The following is a 23,148-nucleotide window of genomic DNA, read 5'->3' on the forward strand; positions in this document are numbered from 1 at the left end:
CATTATGTTTTGTAATAGTTGTTTTAATAGAACCAGATATTATATGGCTTAATTCAATTCCTCCAGATATACTGGCTATCAGTGAACTCCAAATAATATCTAAACTACATTACTAAGGGCAAACAAACAACAACAACCATAGCAGCTCCTGTTTCTGTAACACCTTTGATCATAACACTGGATCGGTCGCCTGCATTGTGGGCTCCTGGCCCCTTTGGAAGTCCACAGCAGTTAGACTGATTGGACTGATTTTAGTATGAAAAATGGGTCCATACGCTATATACCTGACAGGAACCTTGCCTCCTCGATCTGTGCCAATCACAGTGCTTGTCAAACTGTCAGTCATCATGAAACATATCCACACATAATCCAAATGGCATGATATCGAACTGTGACACCGACTATTGAAGGGTCAAACATCAAGCGGTAACAGGCACATTGTGTTTATTAACATGTTAAGATAGAAAATTTCAAATCAAACACAGGCAGAAGGGGGTAATGTGTGAGGCCTGTTCAGCCTGATTAGGCCCAGTAGTAGAAGGGTCTTATTGGTTTTCCCTTGTGGAGGACATTTCCTTAATCGCTCTACATGATGCATCACATGCAGAACGCTGTATCTTAAAGGCTGCCACCAACCTATCCTCTGGCCTTTAGCTTCAGCATAACAAGGGGACATTAAAGAAATGTGGTAAGTGAGCTTACAGGGGAGTGAAGCAGAAAATTGGTAGCTTTTTTTCTTTTATGTATGTAGACATCATCAAAGTTGGGAATCCTCAGAGAATCCCAGAAGTTCAGCCTCATGCGATCTTCACATACAGTTCACAGAGTCAGTATCCACACTTTCTAACATCAGAGCAGTGCTTGGTAAACCTTCTCTACATAGGACCCAAACCACCAATTCTCTCATCCTCAGACACAGGTACAGTAAAGCATTAGCAGGCCTTGTTACATGGGGACCCAGATAGCCCAAATGCACTTTTTGGTACAAAGGTACAGTTTAAGAAGATTTATTTAGAGCTCCTGGAAGGTAGATTTTGTTGCCTTTGGGCAGAGCCAGGCTAGCTGTTTGCCCTCCATCCTTCCAGTTTTTGTGCTAAGCTAAGCTAATCAGCTGTTGGCTGTAGCTTAATATTTAACTGACAGATACGAGAGTGGTATCAATCTTTTCATCTAACTCTCGGCGAGAAAGCGGATAAGTGAATTTTCTAAAATGCTGAAGTATTCCTTTAACAAATAGCCTTGTAAAGCTATATATCACAGAATAGGTGCTTCAAAATAATATGTCACATTTGTACAAATCCTTTGGAAATTACTGACTTGCCAACAAAAATAATGGAAATTATAGTTTCAAAGATTGTTGCTGAGCTTCAACCACCAGCAGGCCTAACTAGTGTCAAGCTGCAAACCAGCATCAGTTTATCTTCAAATCTGGATTTTGAGCCTGTCTCAAAAATATATGCTTCTCTTTCTAGCTGCTTTCAGGTTGTCACTGAGACATGCCTCTGAATCCCAGCATTCCATCTGTCACAGACAGACCACATCTCTGCTTTCCCTCCTCTTTGTCTTTCAGTCTTGGCCCCGTGAAGATGCTTCACGTGTCCATTTAATGGGAACTTCCTTTATGGCCTTCCTACCCGTCACCTCTTAATGCGGCTTAGTCGCTCGCTCATGATGGACAGGTACTGGGTCAGCTTCACCATTCCAATGATGACGGTTCCTCCGATCAAGGTGCAGGTTGGCCAGAACAGGGAGTGGAAGACGGCGACCCGACCGTATATCTGTGTCAGGATGGCGCTGTCCGTCCTGTCTGTCGGGTCCACGAAACACTGAACTGTGTTCTGAGACCTGAGACGCTCAGAAATGTTCTGAACTATTGCATGTGTGGCTGCATAGTCCTTACGGCACTTTGGGATGTAGAAGCACTGAAGGTAAGAATAGAAAAAGAGAAAAACAGATATACATATATTTATTGTTTTCTTTGTATAGAGGTGTTATTAAGGTCCCAGAAGTGTTTTGGCCAATCACAGTCCAGGACTGGGCTGCATCAGCTGGTCCTTCCTAAGTTCGTAGTAACTAGTAGCTACTGTCAAACTAGTGATTTATCAGGCTGTATCATTAAAACTTAAGAAATGTCTGCGCTAATAGACAAAGACTAAAACCTAAAGACCTTAGTAATGTGTATATTGGTTCCTTGGATACATCGGTAACCCTGTCCAATCAAAAGCGATCAACTACGTAAACGAGTCACTGTAGCATCACAAGCTGAAACATAGCTGCCAAAAATAACAGTTTTACAGAGCCAAACAATATATTAAACTTAACTACCAATCCTTTGTAAATGTAGGTATGACTGTTTTATTTTTAGATACATACATGGAGAAATGTGTGTTTCAGAGTTAGAAGTATTCATGCAGTTTAAAATAAGAGGGGAATGTCTGATAATTCATTAATTTATAAGCATAATGTTATGTAATTTGAGGTGTGTCGTGTTATTTTTGTGAAATGTAGAATCTTCCTAGTTCACATCATTGTTAAACTGCATTTGGATCAAGTGTTAGGTCAGATATGTCGACACACCATATTAACTTTTACTCTTCAATATAAATAGGTCAATATTAGGCTAGGCTAAGTTTGTACTTACAAACAGCTGGTGCACCCACTCCAGAGTTTAAAGTACTTCCATATGATTCCTCTCATTCTATTGTATTTCCCATATGTGAGTAATGGATAACATAACATAATTTGCAGTTGTGAAGTTGAGAATAAATGAAGACCAAAAAATCATAGACTTTGCTTGGTCAATTAATTAGTTCAATTCCCATGGTGCTATAAACACAGCAATGTTTGATGAGCTGGATGATTGTCTGTGATAAATGTGATACCACCATGAAATAATACTCCATTATACTGTAGTAAAGGTCCTGCATATAAAGTTGTATGTATAAAGCTACAAAAAACTTAATCTAGAATAGTGTTTTTTCCTAATCTATACGGTGGCCGACAAGGGCAAACGCGCTTCAACTTAAGAAAACATATGCAAATAGACACAAGCAAATTAAGATGACGTCTTCATCAATTTAACAACACAACGCATTTAATCCGGAGGACACTAAAAAGGTTTGTGACTCAGGAAGTCGGGTCCGGTGCGTATCATCCGTTCATTGTTTTTCTGTTCTTTTCTATTGTACTGTTTCTCCACTTCGCGCGGTCTGATCTGCTGCGTACTTAACCTCGCAGGAGCACGCAGATTCAAAGAAAAAGTTTGTAATGCATTTTTGAAACTGAAATTTTCATAGTAAATTTGAAGGAATTTGAAAAAAAAAAAATGTTGTAACACTACTGCTGAGCCGAGATAATAACCAGGTTCATCAGTGATGACAGACAGACTGTAGCCTGTTATGAACGTTGGAGTGACCAAGTGCACATAAATAGCGTTTCCTGGGTTAGTATCTGTCATAAACACTAAATCTCATTACATCATCATCATAAAATTACTGATAGAATTCCACTTTTTCGCTCTGCAAGATCTTGCGAGGCATATGTAGCTTTCAGCGCATGCGCAGAGTAGAGCAGAAACCCACAACATGAACATGAACGATGATACACAGACCCGACTTCAGTAACTTCATGAGTCACAAACCGTGGCAACAACAAGCGCGTCCAAGCCGCGTTCAGCCCTTTTTAGCGTCCTCTGGAAACACTTCCTTTGTCGTTTCTGTATTCGGTTGTGTTGTGTGTGTTTGCAGCGTGTTTTCTAAATGCTGCGCATGTGTTCTCAAATTATTGAAGACGTTTTCTTAATTTGCTTGTGTTTTGTCTATTTGCATGCGTGTTTTCTTAAGTTGCCGTGCGTTTGCCCTTCATTCAAAGTTTCACCCTCTCGTTGATATAAACTGGGTGGACAAAATAATAGAAATAACGAGAGAAAGGACGACAGCAACACTATTGCTTGTGAAATACCTCAGGATTGTTGTCCTGCGTCTCCTCGTTGTGCAACAGTCGCACCACCTTTCCTGAGGAGTTGAGGCTGACGTAGACCTGGAGACACGGGTAACGGGAACGCTTCCAGCACTCTGCTCCACAGCTGTATGAACAGTTTACATCCCACATGATGGTGGAGTTCACGATAGTGCAGCTAGCCTCGTCCGTCCATACACTGTAGAGCATTTTCAGTGCAATTACACTTTCAGTGGTTTTAGTGGGTAGTTAGTCACTGTGTGTGAATATGCAGATGAACACACGTTTTGAATCAATAGTCACAATGCAGTCAGCAAGAAAAGAACATTCCTTTCTGTTTTCCAAACTGAAACAGTCTGTAAGTGACCTTGTGACCTGTTATTACCTGTCAGAGTAAGAGCGCAGTATGGTGATTCCCAGGACAAAATACATCATGACAGAGAGGAAGACCATACTGAGGCCCAGCAGGATGGCTCTGTCCTCTCCTGCCCTCAGAGCTGTCACTGTCTTCCTCTTGTCCAGGACCTCATATTCACGAATCTTCTGGTAGATGGATCTGAAAAAGGTTAACATTAAAGGTGCACCTCGACAGTTTGAAATGTATTCTGTAATTTTTGTGTCTGGCTCCTAGATGCTTTATAGAACCTTTAACGCCTTATGAGCCAGTATGCTGCATGAGATCCTCAGATAAAGCCTTGCTAGTTGTTCCTGAGCTGATCCTGAAGACTAGATTTGATCGTACCCCAGGGCTTCAATATACCCAAGATGAAATAACGTAGTTAAACCCTTTGACTTTTTTTAAATCACTTCTGAAAACCTATTTCTGTAGACTGGCTTACTGTTATTTTTGTTATGCCTTTCAATAAGAATTATATTAAACTTTTATTATATTTATCTAATTTTCTGTATTTTAATTAGATCATTTTGACTTTTATTACTTTCATGTTTCTTACTATTATTATGCATGACATTACCCACTCTCCCTCTTCAGCTCTTGAATTTACTGACACTTTTCACTATTTACAGTGCACATACTAACCGACTATCTCTGGCACTTCAACTTCATCTTCAACTGCTTTTTATGACTACATTTAAAATGATCATTTAAGCGTTCATCTCTTACCCTTCAACCCTCAGTTTAACTGCTTACATCAACTGACCTTCCACTGACAGCTCAAATAGTCCAACTGACATTTCAACTTCATCTCTTACTCTTTAAATGACAGTTCAGCTACTTTTATCTCTTACAGTACACTTCAACTGGCAGTCCAATTGCTTCAATGCTTTACTCTTCCAATATTATTAATATTACTACTTTCAGTGCCAAAAAATACAAACCGGCAATTCAGCTGCCTACAGGGCTCACCCTTGAAATTAAAATTACAATTCAATTACACTTCAAAAGACACTTCAAATCCTGTCATTGCTTACACTGACACTTCATTGCTTACACTGACACTTCAACTACTTTAAGTGATTCAACTTGAACTGCAACTCCCATTCAAAATCTCACTTTCAAACAAGCAACATTTTAAGACATTTTAACCTGTTTACACATTTGCATGTGCAATTTCAAACACACGTAAATTTTTCTTCAGAAATTATTTTTGCATTGAAATAAACCGAGCAAGGCAGTATTCAGTACCTGCGGTCACTTCTTTCACCTGTTGTTTTACTTCCTGCCCACAGAAACATCCTATCTGAGGAATGAGGGAATTGGAGTCCACTGTTGCTGGCAGAGGGAATGACACACCTGCAAAATATTTGAGACTGTTATTCAAAAACCCTACAGACCCTACAGGATCTGCCTTCTGTTGTCCTAATGGGCAAGGAGAAGTAGGCCAGAAATACTACGGGCTATGGCTCAGATCTACAGAAAAACTACAATGCTGCCATAAATTGAGCATAGCGTTTGTTCAGGCAGGCCACGATGTCAGGCTCAGCTCACAATCCCAGCTACATCAGCTGACAGCAGCCGATCCCAAGCCAGCCCACATCAGCTGATGGCTCAGCTGATTCCCTTCTAGGCATTCAATTGGCAAATCTCATTCAAGACGCCTTATTTAAGCTGCTTTAGCCTGCCTATCCTTGCTGCTTCCTCCACCCAAGCTCCTCCTTTCATGCCATGTCTGACAAATCAGTGTCATTTCTGTTGTCAATGATGACTACAGTAGAATACAGTAGAGCAAGGTACACAACTTTAACATCAGACACGGAACACTGTCGGATGTTCTCATATGCTCTTAAGATAACGTGAAGTCATGATGAATTGTTTTTTTTTTTTATTTGACCTTGTATTCTCCACTTTTCATATAGATCCAATCAATGTCATCATGTTACAGTGATTTCAAAAACACCCTTGTGAAGATCATGATAAAATTAGTTGCAAAAAACATGTTCGGTTAACACTGATTAAAAATATCAGTGGCTGTACCTCTTTAAAGTGCATTTCTAACACGTCAACACTAAAAATATCAGTTGTACTAGAGTGTACAGACTATAGATAACATCTAAAAGGAAAACACAACCACAGCTGGTTGTCAAGATATATGTTCATATGTCATCACTGAACTGACCCAGCATGCCTCACAATTATGTACAACCCAGGCTAAACAGGTCTCTTTCATCAGTCATCAATAAGAGTACCGCACTCACTCTGAGAGGTTCCAGTATTGTCAGCTCAGTTGTGTGTGTGTGTGTGTGTGTGTGTGTGTGTGTGTGTGTGTGTGTGTGGGTATACTGTCTGCTTGTGTTGTAGAGAGAAACAGACCTCCCCAGTGATGCCTGCAATATGTTTAATCTGGTTATAATAGTTTCCTTTCAGAAATCACATGCAAGTAATTTAGTTTTCAATGTCTTGTACACCAGTTGCATATACAGGGACATTTATTTGATTTTCCTGTGACTGTGTGTATTCCAGGGGCTGTCCTCATCTTTGTCATTTCTCTGGCTTGAACAAAACTTTCTTTGGCGGTGTGGTGTGCAAAACTGATCCTTGTGTTTCCCGACCCATTATCCTGAATCTGTCTTATCCACTTGTTTGTTTTTTAATTTAAAAGCCTAAGAAGGACAGGGACTCCAAATTAGCTTCAACTAGACCCCTAGGATACATTACATCTGTTGCATTGCTTCTCCCTAAATGAACGAATAAAAATGAATTATGACATAATTATGAGTATTATTAATATAATTCGATTGTCAAACTATATACTATATACCTCCTGACAACATGTTACGTTGTTTAAGTGCAACCATAAACTTGTCTGGTAAAATTAAAGGAGAGCCCCACATGATGTCATCAGGGTTATCTTGGATTGGATTTGGAGACTACATATATTTAGCAGGAAGCCAGCATTACAAACTGGGAGTGTGGACTTTGAAAGACGTGGGCATTTACCATGCAGGGGAAGTCCAATGAAAGCAGTTCAACTGCATTATGGGAAATGTAGGATCCAATGTTTTTGGTGCTTGATCCATATACTAGGGACTTTAATGTGTCAATTGCAATTCTCCCAACATTGTGGAAGTGCAATACTACCACATTATACCTTTAACTCATACAAAGGTTCCTTCCTGTGCTAGTTTTTTACAGTTTGCATGATCCTACAGCTAGTATAGCTACTTTAACCTGGCAAACGTAGATGATTTATTGTGTTATATTGTGGAGTTCACAACGGGACAAGTCTTCATAATATTTAGGTTCTCCTCTCACTTATAGGGCTGGGTAATGAACCTCAATACTTTTGGGCATCGACCAATGTCTGTGGGAATAATTATAGAAAACTCTGAAACATCAGTTGCATGCTTGTTCAGATTCTTATTCTTAGTCATTTATGCTTTGATTATGTAATCCAGAGTAGCCTTTGCCTCTATGAAATGTCTGTAGACAAACAAATTCAGTGCAACATCATATACATCTGCCTGCATGTCTCCCTGTTAGTGTGGAAAAACATGTAACCTAAAATAAGTGCGGGGCTGACATTGTGTGTGTGTGCACGTGTGTTCTTTCCTGAGAATGTGTTTGCTTGATTGATGTGTGATGAGTATGCTGACTGACTGCATGCCTTCACAGGTCTACATGTGTCTCTTTGAGTGTTATATTTGTCTAAAGAGAGTTATCTTTGTAGACTAACGGAAAAACTCACATAACTGTCATTCCTTTACAGTTTAAGACCTCCTTCTGACATTGTGAAGGTCACACAACACTGGAACAGACAGAAAAACTAACATTATGCAGTGCTAACCAGTGTTTGACAATATGCAGCTGATTTGACCTCTTTAGGCCTCAAAGCTTAGAGGAAGTTGGTGGAAGTGCCAGTGGCATCGTATGAATAGCCCCTGATCTCAACATTTTTTATTTTTTTTTAACAAAAATAAGAATAATTAAAAATAAAGATAGCAGATCTATTCGTCTGTCATTCCAATGCATTAAAGGTCCAGTGTGTAACATTTATGAGGAGCTATTGGCAGAAATAGAATATACTATTTATAAGTATGTTTTCATTAGTGTATAAATCACCTGAAATTAAGAATTGTTGTGTTTTCATTACCTATAGTAGCCCAGAACAGACAAACCAAACACTGGCTCACTGGCAGAAAGGGTGATAGGTGTGCAAGGTCCACCCACCCATCCATTAACCTCTGCTTCATCTGTTTTTGCTTGTTTGCTGCCGATGGCCTCAAAAGCGAGCATAGAAGTTGTTTAGCTCACTTGCTAGAGATGCTCCAGCACTTGATAATGAGGGGGGTGGCTGGGCTTGTAATCTGTCATAGTTCTTTTTTCTTTTCTTTTAGTTTAAAATTCCCTATTTATTGATATTGATATTACTCATTATACCTTATACCGTATTATTATCATCAACCAGTAAACCCACTTGGTACTTCACACTTATTTTATTTTATACTTATACCCACTTGGTACTTAACTTATTTTCCGACCTGTACTATAGTGTTTTATATTTTTTTTCTAGTACTTCTTGTGTGCACTGACGTAAAGGCGAGCTGCTGTAACAAAAGAGTTTCCCCTCGGGGATCAATAAAGTATTTCTGATTCTGATTCTGATTCTTAGACCTTGCCACATGCTTCTGGGATTGCCCTCCTGGAATTGTCATTCCACTTTCTTCCCGTAATCCCCTTTTGCCTCCTTTTCTGCTCTTCTTACGTTGTAGGCTTCTGCTTTATAATTGTCCATGTTTCCAGACTGCAACCCTAAGTTGTAGGCTGCAGTGCATGTGTTTATGGCATCCCGGATGGTTCTGGTAATCTATGGTTTCTGGCTGTGGAATGATTTAACTGTGGTTTTGGGTACAGTTGCTTCTGTTGTTTTACAAATTAAATCCACCACAGACTCAGTGAATCCATTGATGGCATCTGTGACGTCGACGGTGGTGTCCTGGAACGTGCAGAGGGTAGGGCGGCCTCTGATTGGCCTGACCATTTCCTAACCTCTCGCGTCACTGGGGGCATGCATCATAGTTTGTTTACATACATACAGACCTCAGCAAGATGGCCGCATGGTCACTCTTCACAAACACGGGTAGCGATTCCACTCTGTAGCCTTTTTGGAATGGTGTGTAGCAGTGATCCAGAGTGTTTATTCCCCTTGTGGAAGTCAGGCATAACCTTCATAAGGTTAGCCTGATTGAATGAGCGCAACATCAGGATAACCGGTCTGTGAGAAGTTCAAGTCTTTGCAAAGATCTGAAAGGGCAGCCTCTGTGGTAGGATGTAGGCCGCTGTGATAATGACCGATATATATTCCCTTGGTAGAAAGTGCGGCCTGCATTTGATTGACAGTGCAGATCAGGTGAGCAGGAACGGGATAGAATTTTAATATTCCCATTCTCACACCAGTCCTTATTCACCATAAAGCACACGCCTCCTCCTTTTTTCTCGCCAGAGTCCTCTGTTCTGTCGGATTGGTGTACAGAAAAAGAGTCATCCGGTTGAATGCCGCTATTCCAGGATTTAGCCAAGTGTCGTGAAATACAGAGGTCGTCCAGTTTATTATCCAGTGCCTGTACATTGGCTAGCTGGATGCTTGGCAGAGAAGATCCATGTGGCCGGGATCGCAGCCAGTGTTTAATCCCTCCACGTTTAGCTCGGTATTTCCTCGGATGCAGAGATGGTCCAAGCATGTCCATGTGGTCGGGATCATAGCTGGTGTTTATCCCCTCCACCTTTTCCTCGATGATTACTCCGATGTTTACACATGTCGACCAGCCAGGTAGAAGAGACGGCAGGAGGAGAGTTTACAAAGTGGTGAATTGACCATTTCTCCATCCTGATGAGTGACTCATAGTCATATGTTATCTTTTTCCAATATATTCACAAAAAGTACATCTAATAAATGTAAAGAGCATAAATTTGCATACATTTAGAAGAGCTAACAGAGAGGCGACTGGATAGGTCTAGATTCTAGAACAAAGAAGGCCAGCCTACGCACCTGACCTGATTGAGCACAGTGTCTCACATCTTATATTTATTTTAAGCAATTATTTTGAGATACTAAGTCATTATTTCGAGATAAGTAAGTCAGTATTTTAAGATACTAAGTCAGTGTTTTGAGATACTAAGTCTTTATTTTGAGATACTAAGTCATTATTTCAAGGAAGTTTCCCATTATAATGACTTACAGGTTCGGGATCATCACATTAGCAAAAATAGGCTTCCATAGAAAAGTAACTAGTCACTATATCTATCAAATAAATAAAGTGGAATAAAAAAGTACAATATTTCCCTCTGAAATGTAGAGGAGTAGAAGTATAAAGAAGCAACTGGAAGTACAAATCCATCAGAATTGTACCGTACTTGTATAAATGTACTTAGTTCATTTGCCCCACTGTTTAAGCGTGATGATTTAAGATGTTTCTTGACAGTTGTTTTAAGAGCTTTTTCACTGTGAAGTGGAGACAGTTGTCACTGCAAAAATAATGTCCCTTAATGTCTTGAGATGGCTTTGAGAATACTGCATTTAATTTTAATTTGTTAATTAGTGTTTTTATAAAGCTTTCTGTTTAAAATTGCTTTTCTGCATTTTTTTCCTTAGCATCTAACTGCCTGGTAAACACAAACCTTCAAGAGAGATCTTACAGTGGCTTAGAGATTATGCCAACAGTGTGAGTTTATTTCTTCTCAGTTAAAAGCTGCATTATTTTATACATTTATTTGCAGTGTAGAGTGCATGCATGCATCATCAAAACAATCATATAAAAGCTAACTACAACACCTGCCGCTGTATTTATTTACACAAACATGCTAACTCACACTCAGTAAACCAATATAGTCTGAAGGAACTCCAACACCCAGATTAATATTACAGAAGATGTTTTATCTTTAAATTGACTGTCGGTAAAACTGTTAGAAATAAATCAGGTGGGGAGTTCAACACGACCTAAAACAAACAGAAGACCAAAACATCAGGAAGCTGTTGGCACCTGGCTACTAAAATGGGAGCAGTCAACATGATGGGACTAAATATTGACTGAGACATGCTTCACTACACACTCACACACACACACACACACACACAGTCTATTAAAGTAACAGGGCGATGGACCATCTGATGGGTGCCTGAGTCAATATTTGCTTGTTCTGTATATGTCTGCTGTTTGGTTGGTGGTTGTGAGCACTGTTTCAGACAGGCCTTTTAGCACTGGAGAGCTCTTAGCTGCAGCTTAGTGACAGCTTGACTTCATTGAAATCTACACTGGTGATAAGATGGTCAGTGGTGGGAAAAGTCAACAAATTTAAGACTGAAATCCCAACTCCCCAGGGGATCACGATATAAATAAAGGGTTACAAGATGGGAAAAAATGTATGTTAATTTTTTTCTGATGTTGAATCTTGAATCTGTTTTTTTAATCGATAATACAGAAGATTTTTACCTTTACAGACCTCTGACAGCTATCAGAATGAAACAATCTGAGAATGGAAAATCACTATTTCGTTGAACTGCTCACAACTCATAGACTTATGACAAGGGGTCGCAAGTAGACAATGCTTCAGGATCAAGGGTCACAAGCCAAAAAGGTTGGAAACCAGTGTCACACAATAACAAGATCTGAGGTCACCTCACAGGAAGTCTGGATAATGAAGTCTTAGAAAAATGTACACAGCTGTAGAAAATAATTTTTGTGAACAAAAAAATGAACTCTTGTCTGTTGACCTGTTAATATGCTGTCTGTATGCCTACTATTAACGTTCGACTAAAGATGGTTTTCATACACCATGCCATAATTTGAATGTTTGAGAAAATTAGGAGTGGGCTACATTATCTCGTTTTCACGTTCAGAAAAGACCAAAAGATTGGCAAGTCTTTTTAAACATAAACAATAATCAATTTCAAACAGCCAGCTGCCTGGTAGCTTGGTAACTGTCGAGTGTTAATGAAAGACAGCTTGTAAACAGAGGTGTCAGAATCTCCCAGAATAAAAAATGAAAAAAATAGAATGATGTATAAATACAAAATAAAATATAATAAATAAATAAGAATCTCCCAGTTTAAGTTCGTCATATCAACGTCATAAGCTTACCACCTTTCAAGCTCTAAACGGAGACTTCCGGAGACGAGAAGGAGCTCAACACTTTTCTTCTGATTATGTTAATGCAGAAACAAGATTAGTTTGTGATTATGCTTGGTACAGTCATATCTTGTTTCATATTTTGTCGGTGACATACACACAGGTCTTTAGTTTCATTTATAGAACATTTTTGCAATTTAAATGTTTTTTTTTATAAGTTCTATGTGAGTACAGTTATGATGAAATTAAGCTCACCTGATTTCTGATGGTGGTGTCGGACAAAAGTCAACGGTCAGACTGTCTGAGCAGTTGTCCCCTAACATGGCACCTTGCACTTTACAACACCTCCACACCCATGGGCTTGTGTTAACCTTAATCCAAACTATTCCTTCCATTTAGTTCTGACTGCAGCCTGATAGCGGGCTCAGCAGCCTTCACTGCTCTACATTATATTTCAGAGGAAAAGAAATTAAACAAACTGCAGCACTTAAAAAGAAAACTTTTGCTGAGTGTTTCAAAAAAGTCCCAAACCAAAGTAACTAATGATAAAATGTGCTAATGGATTCTTCTTTGCAGAAAGCAAACCAATGAAAAGTGAAGCAATCCATTATCCTCCAAATAATTAAAGCACATAAGTCTTTGTGGCTGAGGTGAAAGAAGCTTTGTCTGAGGTGTCAGGTCTCTATAACAGCAGTGTAAGGGAGTTTACGTCAGCCTCATCAGCATCTGACAGTGGGGATGTGGGAGGTGGCTGGGTTGTGTCGATGTGGGTTGGGGTTGAAAGAGAGGAAAGAGACGTGGAGGGGAAAATAATGATGTTCCCAAAACACAAAACCAAAGTCAGGAATCCTCTCCACCCCATATCAAAAACATCTGTCCTCCTCACTACTGACCAAACTCGGGTCAGTAGTTGCTGCTAAATAAAACTTGATGGCAGGCAGAGTGTAAATAATGCTATTTAAATAATCTGGGGCAATCACTCTCAGTTCACTGTCATGCCTTTCCACGTAGATGTTCATTTTAAGTACACAGATCTTACAGTGGGCTCAGTTTCTCGTCTAGCATGAGGCAAACCATGTCCTTTTAGTATGTGCTATGGAGATGGAATGGAGTTGGAGGAGTCATAAATAAATAAATCAATAATTTATAAATAATAAATAATATTTATAAATCTAAATATCTCTCTTTTTGCAGGGTATTTTCCCGTAGCAATAAATATGTGTACAGCACATTAGCTTAGCGGCCCTGGTTTCTCTCTCTGTGTGGAGTTTGCATGTTGCCGTGTGTCCGTATTCCTGTCACAGTCCAAAGACATACAGTGCACCAGAGTTTGAAACTCTAAGCTGCCATGGTAAACTGACTACATTCTACCTCCTTAGCACCACATGGCATACAGACAAAGTTAGCAACTAGCTGGTGAAGAAAGGTAAACACCTAGCAGCTAAAGGGGCAAAATTATTGGACGATTCTGCAAAACTCCAGATATGTTTGTGTATGGATTACACAAACAATATGTCACGTGTTATTTAGTGAGTTTCAGTGGTGCTGCTTGGCAGATTTATTTTACCTTGGGACGGCGCCAGGCTAGCTGTTTTATCTTTCAGCTAATCACCCGCTGGCTCTATCTTCGTACTTAATGTGCAGAAATGTCAGCGGTATTAATCTTCTCAGCTAACTCTTGTGAGTGAATAAGCATATTTCCCAAAATGTCAAACTATTCCTTTAAGGTTAGGGAAATATTGTGATTGTAGCAAATAAACTATGGTTAAGGCTAGGCAACTAAAACACTTTTTTGGTCTTTCACACCAAAGTCCAGCGCGCCTCATGCCCATTCCCCGGCTCCACACCCTTAACTTTCCTCTTTGCTACATAAAGGACACACTACTTCCTGCACTGACACTGAACATTGCCACTGGATAGAACGTGTTTGCTAACACGCAAGTCGTACGCCCATAAGGGTTTGTGTCAAATAGGAAAAATGGCAATTATACAATGTGCAGAACTTGAAGTGGGAGGAGAGGAGTTTCATTTAATATCATCATAGTCTTCTGCTGCTTTTTTCAGTGGATGGGCCAGAATCCAGATTGCATTGCCAGCCGTTATCTAATGTCTGGCACCACAGTCCCGTGGTCGCAGCAGTCTGAGACACACTGCCTTTGACCTTTCAATGGCAGACAGATATCTGAAATAATAGCTTTGTCTGTATGTCTGTATGTGAGTGTGGTACATTATTGTACCAAAGGTTAGGTCATACTGGATAACAGCAGAGACAAAAAAAGATGATGTAAGTTGCGCAAAAATGTAAAAAGGAAGAGGAATAAAAGTAATAATTTCATGTAAATGTGTGTTGTGTGTGGATGTATATGCACTTGGACACAAGTCTTCAGCTGTAACTTTAACATGATTCATGCCATCTATAAGGCATATGGCATAAAAGACTGCATGTGTTTTATAAAAAGCCTATCAGATGGTTTATACATGTCTTGTTATATTATGTGGACACACATACACAAGGCTATTTATTCACCTTTCTCACAACTGTTAAAAAGGTCATGAGCAGCATATCTTGTGCTGTTTATAGCACAAAAGGAATGTTCTCTGATGTGGTCATACATCCTACGCCATATATACAAATGCTTTATACAAATGCATACTACCAGCTGTACTCTACTGCATCCTTAGGCATAAACACAGCTACATACCACACCACGACATACATTCACACACAAGCACACACACACACACACCTCATGCTGGCTGCATCTCAAGCAGTCCATAAGCTAAGCCACTTGTCTCTCTTTGACACATGAACCTCACAGCTTTCCTGGAAGGCGGGACCGTCAGGTGGCATGGTGACGGCACAGGTGCAGACACACAAGCAAGCCTGCCAAACTCACACACACACACACACACACACACGCGCGCGGTGTGTCTCAGCAGTGATGTCATGGTTCTGTTTCTGGAAGGTTATTTGGATGGTATGTGTGTCAGTGTGTGTAGCCTGCAGTTGTCTTGTGACACCTGACTGACTGCAGGGCAGACAGTGAGAGTCTGACACAGTTGTTCAGCCTTGTTTAGAATCACAGAGTTTATAAAATACAGCTTCTAAAATAAAGCTGCAGTAAAATGAACCTACTGTGAAATCAATACTGGCGATACACATGTGGGGTAAAACAAACGGGATGGTGCTGCTGTCACTTTCCCCCTCAACACTTATTTTCAACTTGGGCTTCCACTGCTGTTACAGTGCGTTCAGACTGAACGTAAAGTGAAACCTTGTTTTATTCTCATATCTGACTCTTGAGTGTTTGTTTGCCACAAACAGCCAGTGTACCAACTGTTCAGATAGCTATAGCTGCCATATAACTAGTAACGAGTAGCAAATTTGATACATTTTAGTACATATAAATAATACATTTTATGCACCTGATTGGATTTGTCAAGAATTCTATTGAATTGTTAGAGACAGAGAGATCTGAATGACATATTTAGGTTATAAGTCGCATCTCCTGAACTGAGTTTTGGAGTCAGCACAGTTGGGGCAGTTAATGACGGTCAGACAACCAGGCTTGCGGCCATGGAGTCACCGGCTCGAACCCCGGTCCGGCAGGATAAATCTAGGTGGGGAAAATCCCTCCCACATTACCACCACTGAGGTGCCTTTGAGCAAGGCCCTTAATCACCAACTGATCCACTGCTCAGTGGCTGGCAGATCAGACTGTGTTCTGTACTGGGCAGCCCCCATGTGTGAATGTATGTAACTGTGTGAGTGTGATCAGGATGTTCCTGTGTGTTGTAGCAGTACTACATATTCTGAGATCATGGGCTTCCCTTTACAGTTTCTTGCAACCATACACAAGCAACACAGAAGGCTTCAGAAGGCCAGCAAAATCCTTCATAACCCCACATATGTTGTCTTCCAAAGTTGCAGTCTTTTTAGTACAAATGCCCCGCCTGCTGAGCTGCGCTGAAAGGTTCTAAAAAGACTGTAATGTTGGAAGATATCCACTTGATTCGATTGACTTTTAACTTCACATAAATGCTGGGATGTATTTTGGCAAAGAACAAGAACAGTGGATTATGTCCCCCATCACTCCAACTGGAAGCATGTCAGGAAGGGATCTTTTGTGGCCAATATGAACAGGAGGAATGATGATGAAGGCGAATGGCCAGTTTCAATGTTCATATGGTATGCTATTGTACAACCCAGGCATAGGCCTACTTACAACTAGACAGTGGTGATCACTGGATTCTCCAATTGGCTACTTTTTTGAAGCCCTCAGCAGAATCTGTCCACTTAAATGCAAGGCTTGATTACAGAGAAAAGCTGGCAAAGAGGTTCACTGTGGAAATTGTATTCACTGCAAATGTGTTAATTTCATATGCATAACTATAGCACCATATAAACTGTATTTTTACCTGATCTCGATGTCCTGTCTTGTTGGACAAGGCCCCGTCCTTGTATAAAAATGTAGTTTGAAAACCTTTAATATTTCAGTTGATATTATTCTTATATGATGCATATTTCTAAATACAGTTGTTTAATCAAATTAACACAATCAATCATCATAAGATAAAAAAATGCCAGAAAACATACATTAATTTATTCATAGATAGAAATGAACAAGGGACTTGTAATTTTTGTCTTTCTGGGAACCCCCCTACTGAAACTGCCCACTACTACTGTTTCCCAAGAGCCTATGACTTCCAATATGGCTGCCAGTAGGTGTTTTACTTCACCTGAAAAACATCTCTATTGTAGCTGGAAAGCAAAAGTGGGGTATGATTGACACATAACACTGGCTAATTTCCACACAGGTATATTTCTGTAAATCTACAGCTGCAATGATAAATTGCCAATCTTTGTTTCTTGACCTTGTATGAGAATGTGTGAAACAGAATGAGAGTGAAACAGGGGAGCACAGGGAGAGACAGAGGGAGAGCTGATATGATATACAGTAGAGAGGATTCGAGTTGGCTTGTCTGAGGCGTATTTTGTTGTGAGTGTTAATAGAAGAGGGGTAGAGACAGCTGCTGTTAATGGTTCAGACCAGACTTGGTGGCTCCCCACAGTGAGGTACCATTATTGGAATGATCTAGACTGCTGGGAAGTGATTTTAGTACATGTAATTAAATTATCAGCAACTGCAGTTTACAGTAGCTTGCTGGTTCGTCAAATTAAAATTCTCTTGAAAAAAATGATATAAGTTGCGTTCTCCACTCTGCTCCCAACCAATCAGTAGCCACTGCACAGCTGAACACACACACAGACACATACACACACGCACACACACACATGCATTTGTGGCTTCTGAAAGCCAGACGCAGTGGAAATAGGGATGAGAAGAAAAGGGGTGTGTGGACAATGAAAGTAGAAATTAAGGATCTACACAAAATCAAAACTTAAAAAACTGCATTAACTGATTTTTTAGTCTCGTGGGGGCAGCGGAAACAAGCAATGAAACAACAATGACATATTATCGCCTTTTAAGTTGAAATGGCGAACATGTTAGCTAACCGTTGCCTACACATCCAGAGCGGTGAGACAGAGCCAAAACAGTAAAGTTGCGGGCTGTAAAACCAAAACAATGAGCTTAAAGATGCTAAAACGCTCCATAGAGCTGAGGGAAACTGCAGAGTTGGATGATCGTTCTCTGTGGGTTTATCAGTACGAGCGACCCGTTTCACATTATACATAGTCATTTGATCCATTGTCCAATATAAAAATATTTAATATTACAAATATATCCAATACAAAAATATTGATTATATCAGCTTTAAAATCAGAAGTGTTGTGTATCTCCAAAGCAGCCATGTTTACAACACGCAGTCAAAAAAAGCTTCCTCTTGGCAAGATGTCAAATTTTTACCATCATTTGACTGATATAACTAGGGATGCATCGATACCGATACAGATGTTAAAAATAACAATCTGGCCGATAGTTGATACAGATGTTTTTTTGTTGTTGTTTATTTTGGTTTTGTTGTTATTTATACCATCTTTTGTGCCAGGGAAACAAAGAAATCTTGACTTTAAAAAAATAACTGAACTGTTTTAAAGTTATTCAGCCCTTTATTACACCATCTTTGAATGAGCATAAATTCAATCATACAAATTTATGAAACAACCTTTAATAAAATCTTCTTTCACATGAAAAAGATTATTTTTTTTGAAAAAATTACTGCTTCAAAAGCCTTTTTAGCCTGCTATACAACAAATACAAATGACCAACACAAAATTTTGCCAGCGCAATATTGATGCAACACAACAGATAAAACATCGCTCACTGCCATCGGCGAATGACTGAATATTTGCAAATAGGCCGATAGCAGTCAACAAGGCGAATATTGGCCAATACCGATGTTCGGCCAATATATCGGTGCATCCCTAGATATAACACAAGTGGTTCAACCTGTTATTGAAAGCCTTTACATGTCAGAGAGTTGGGTCTGTGCAAAATGCTGCACAAAAACATCATGACAATGAGCTTTTAAACCACCATAATGAAGGCAAAGTTATCAGATGTCAGAAATTACAGCTAACATAAGACACATTGCATTCATTTTGTTGATTGACAAAGACAGCTATTACACTTAAGAGCTTCACCTAGTGGTAGAACTGCTCTTGCACCTTTATCATATTCAGTAAACCTGACCCCCCACCCACCCCCAAACCTTTGGGCAGTGTAATCAAACACCTTCTTGAACACCAAAATGTCATCAACCAAAAGTTTTCCATCTTTTCTCATTCTGTCAACTCAACTGTCTGAACTCACCTTCAAGTGTTGCTGAAGTCAAAACGCTTCCTGGCTGCAGGTGTTCATTTTGTATTTTAATCCCATGGCATGTTACTGTAAGAAGTGTCCTCTAGGCTGAGCCAACATGTGATATTCTGTCGACCAGGGACGGAGCAGCCCTCAGCACGCCTCCCATACTTCAGACTGAGGGACAGTCACAATAACCACACTGCCCCTCACTGCTCACACTAATAATCAGTGTGTGATGTTGATAGTCTGTGGGATTTGGGGGAGAAAGACAGTGTTATGGGGGGGGGGGGAGTAGTGAGACCAAAGAAGGAAAAAACAACCATTTTGGGGGACAGACAAAATATCTAAAAAAAAAAAAAACATGATGAATCACTTTAAAGCTGCAAGATGAAACTATTTCCCATTAAAGCACCCATAATTAAGCCTGGCTAGATGGCAGCTCTAAATGACTGACAAGTGTTGGAGGAGGACCAATAAGCTTGGCAATACACCTCATGTTTTAAGGGAAATTACAAGTCCTCATATCTAAATGACAACATATTGTAGGTCATTTTTCAGCCTAGACAACTTGTGTGGCAACTAAAACGACTAGGTTAAACTTGCATTAAAGGACCAGTGTGTAACATTTAGGAGGATCTATTGGCAGAAATGGAATATAATATTCTTAAGTATATATAGTGTATAATCACCTGAAAATAAGAATCGTTGTGTTTTCATTACCTTAGAATAAGCTGTTTATATCTACAGAGGGAGCGGTTCCCCTTCCACGGAGGTCGCCATGTTGCACCGTCATGGTTCTACAGTAGCCCAGAACGGACAAACCAAACAGTGACTCTAGGGCCTTTCGGGTTTTTTCGCAAGTTTCATAGCCACCGTAGTTTCTCCTACATGCTTGGGAGGATGAGGCAAGTGGTATTCAAATGGTTGAAAATTGCCATTTCACCACCAGATGCCACTAAATCCTACACACTGGACCTTTAACTGTTTGTTTTTTGCCACAAGGGGGCGGCAGAACAAGCTATAACACAACATTGACATATTACCACCTTCTAAAGTTGGTGAATGTGTTAGCAGAGCATCATCAGCACTCATATTGAGTCATGTTTCGGGCCACCTGATAAATGTAAGTCCAATGTTCACTCTCCGTCTAGCTCTGTTTTGGTTTCCACCAACACCAGAGGTAAATATCTGAATCTGTAGCTGCTAAATGCTTCACTATGTTCACCAGGTAGTCGGCAACGTTGTCTGCCGTTCAGTGCTGGGCATGTAGCGTAGAGTGGGTTTTATACTGAAAACAGCTGCATGGAAACAAGGTTGATGAGAGCGGTGAGAGTGAAGAAAAACACTAAAGTCAGTATCAGTATACTCTGCTGTGATTTTTAATGGCCCCACACAGCCATGGTCTACCCACACAGTTTTCACTCGTGCTGATGAGTCCTTTCCTCAGGCACGTACTCACCATGCTTGACTGGCATCTCTTTCCCTCTCCTGTTTCACCTTTATGGCAGAGAAATGTTCGCTTCGCACCATTATCCTTATTGTCACACTCAGTTTGGTGACCTCACATATACCATAGCCTTTAAAGTTAATTTAGGGAGAAATGTACAAAACCTTTGGTGCATACTTGAGAGTGGCCTTGATTACACCATATTGTACATGGTATATTACATACGTACACAAAATGTGATTTTTTGGAAATATTAAAATGGTCAGAGCAGTACACATCTCCATGTACTAAACTCAATGTCCTTAAACCTCAGTTACTGTAAGACATATGTATGCAGCAGATGTGTTTGAGATTTAGACACAGTGACCTCTAGTGGCAGCTGGCTGGCGTCTACAAGAAACACCTGCTGGGCTCAGGCTAAAACACAGCTGGACATTAAACTGCAGCGTCTGAGGACACAGTCGTGAATGATTTGTTCCAGACAAAAGACTAAAGCTCATTAATTAACATGTTGCTTGTCGTTTTTACACTTCAGTTTTTGAAGGGATTAAGCTATAAACTATTACCTCTGGACAGAGCCAGGCTAGCTGTTTCCCCCGGCTTCAAGTCTTGATAGTCTCGAAGACTCTTGATAAGCTAAGTCAGCAGTCTCTTGGCTGTAGTTTCATATTTAACAGACAGATATGTTTAAATTTTTTACCAGGAAATGAATGAGAAGCTTGATCAATTTCAGCTTCAGATTGTGGTTCACTTCTATTGATATTGATTGTCTCTCCTGATATTCAATTGATATTCATTTTTCTTCGGAAAAATTGGATGGATATTATATGGAACCTTAGTAAAAACATGTATTTCACAAAATGATTGCTTGTTACTTGTGGTTACCCTGGTAAACATAGTAAGCATAGTAGCAGTATGGATATTTTTAATAAACTTGTAATAAAATGCTCTTTAATAGTTATGAATATGTCCCATAACAGATTATTATTTGTACCTAGTACATGTGTTAATAATTGTGACACCACATGGTTTTCTGACAGTTAGTATACAGTGTTAAAATAATGAGAAACTTTTTTTGAGAGTTTCTGCACCCAAAGGCACTAGACTGTATGATTGACTCAGTTATAGTCCCTTCTCTATTAGCACTGTAATTGTGTTAAAAAACAGGTGATGAAAAAACAGGTGATGAAAACAAGCATTACAGCTGATGTGGACTGAATGGATAAAGAGATCAGTGGGCTCACCCTGGGGTGCATTGGTGAAGCTCCTCTGGTGTAGCATGCTGTTGATGTCTGACTGTGACTGACTGTGAGGGCTGCCTACACACATGCACACAGACACGCTCGCATAAGGCCAACAGGATGAAGTGCAACCCAATAAGCAAACAGAGAGAGAATTGGAGGAAGTGGAGGCTTTGCTCACTTTCCTGATGGTGGGAGAGGGCGGTTGCGATTAGACGTTTCCATCCGCTCCAAACTGTGATTCAGTTTGAACTTTGGCTTGGTGAAGGCAGCCGTTGACAGTTTCCTCATGTTCCTTGACTTCAGGCACTTGAAAAAGTAATAAATGTAGAAATGTTTTACCTTAGGTAATAACGTGTAGCATTTACGTGTGTAATAATCATTTTCAGTTATTCTCAGTCATTAATGGGAATCAACTTAGGCTCAAAAGCGTAATTTCCACTGGGGGATAAGGAAAACATGTCCACCTCACTTTTCAAAATCCACTTTTTCCAGTTTCAGTTTGGTTTACTCACAAAAATGTTAAACAGTGTCCGTTGTTTCGCCTCACAGGCTATTTACATGCTGCTGTTACAGCCTGTACCAAGAGTCTACAGCCATGCTAGGCACAGAAGTGCTTTGAGTGAATTGTTAAGTCAGCATGCAAAACATGATCACAATGAATATTTTAACATGTTAATGTTTAGCAGGTATGCCATGTGTGCCATCTTACGTGTTAGCATATTAGCATTTGCTAATTAGAACTACACAAAAAGTACAGCTCAGGCTGATGAGAATGTATTTAGCTTTGTAGGTATTTAAACCCAAGCACTGGACGCTAGATGAAAAGTCAGGGGATCACCAGTGATTACAATTCATCCTGAGGGGGACATGAATGTCAGTACCAGATTTCATGGCAACATTAATTATGTGCTAATGACATAGATTTCAATATGTAATTAGGTTGTTTTCCTAAAAAGACGATAAAATTGACCATCAGTCAAAGATAAGACGGTAAAGGAGGGTGCTCGTTTTAGTAAAGATGCAAATACACTTTTAGATCATCATAAAATGACAGGCCAAAGAAAATATGTTAATCAGGGTTAGGGAATTAACAATACAGCAGTTTAATGAATTTCTAATTCTGTTGTTAGACTAGCATTATTATGAAAAACACAATATTCAATTTCACTATAATGTGTTATTTGCAGGATTGATAAAAATGCCATAGTCA

General features: G+C 39.8%; 1 protein-coding gene across 3 annotated transcripts; it reads right to left on the reverse strand.

Moving 5' to 3' along the window:
* Nucleotides 1-427: 427 nt before the first annotated feature.
* si:ch211-247n2.1 (calcium-activated potassium channel subunit beta-2) lies at nucleotides 428-22,198 on the reverse strand. 3 transcript variants are annotated; one of them, XM_044199297.1, is made up of 6 exons: nucleotides 22,117-22,198; nucleotides 19,257-19,493; nucleotides 5,603-5,710; nucleotides 4,343-4,513; nucleotides 3,961-4,156; nucleotides 428-1,922 (listed from the first exon to the last, which is right to left on the reverse strand). In XM_044199297.1, exons 3-6 carry the CDS (start codon nucleotides 5,650-5,652, stop codon nucleotides 1,638-1,640), a joined length of 702 nt encoding a protein of 233 aa, XP_044055232.1. In that variant the 5' UTR covers nucleotides 5,653-5,710; nucleotides 19,257-19,493; nucleotides 22,117-22,198; the 3' UTR covers nucleotides 428-1,637. The 3 variants fall into 3 exon arrangements, with proteins under 3 accessions (XP_044055232.1, XP_044055231.1, XP_044055230.1); XM_044199296.1 differs by lacking the exon at nucleotides 22,117-22,198 and adding an exon at nucleotides 21,939-22,041; XM_044199295.1 differs by lacking the exons at nucleotides 19,257-19,493; nucleotides 22,117-22,198 and adding an exon at nucleotides 12,736-13,171.
* Between the last annotated feature and the right edge of the window lie 950 nt (nucleotides 22,199-23,148).

The sequence above is a fragment of the Siniperca chuatsi genome, linkage group LG6, assembly GCF_020085105.1.
Source record: "Siniperca chuatsi isolate FFG_IHB_CAS linkage group LG6, ASM2008510v1, whole genome shotgun sequence".
Classification (NCBI taxonomy): Eukaryota; Metazoa; Chordata; class Actinopteri; order Centrarchiformes; family Sinipercidae; genus Siniperca; species Siniperca chuatsi.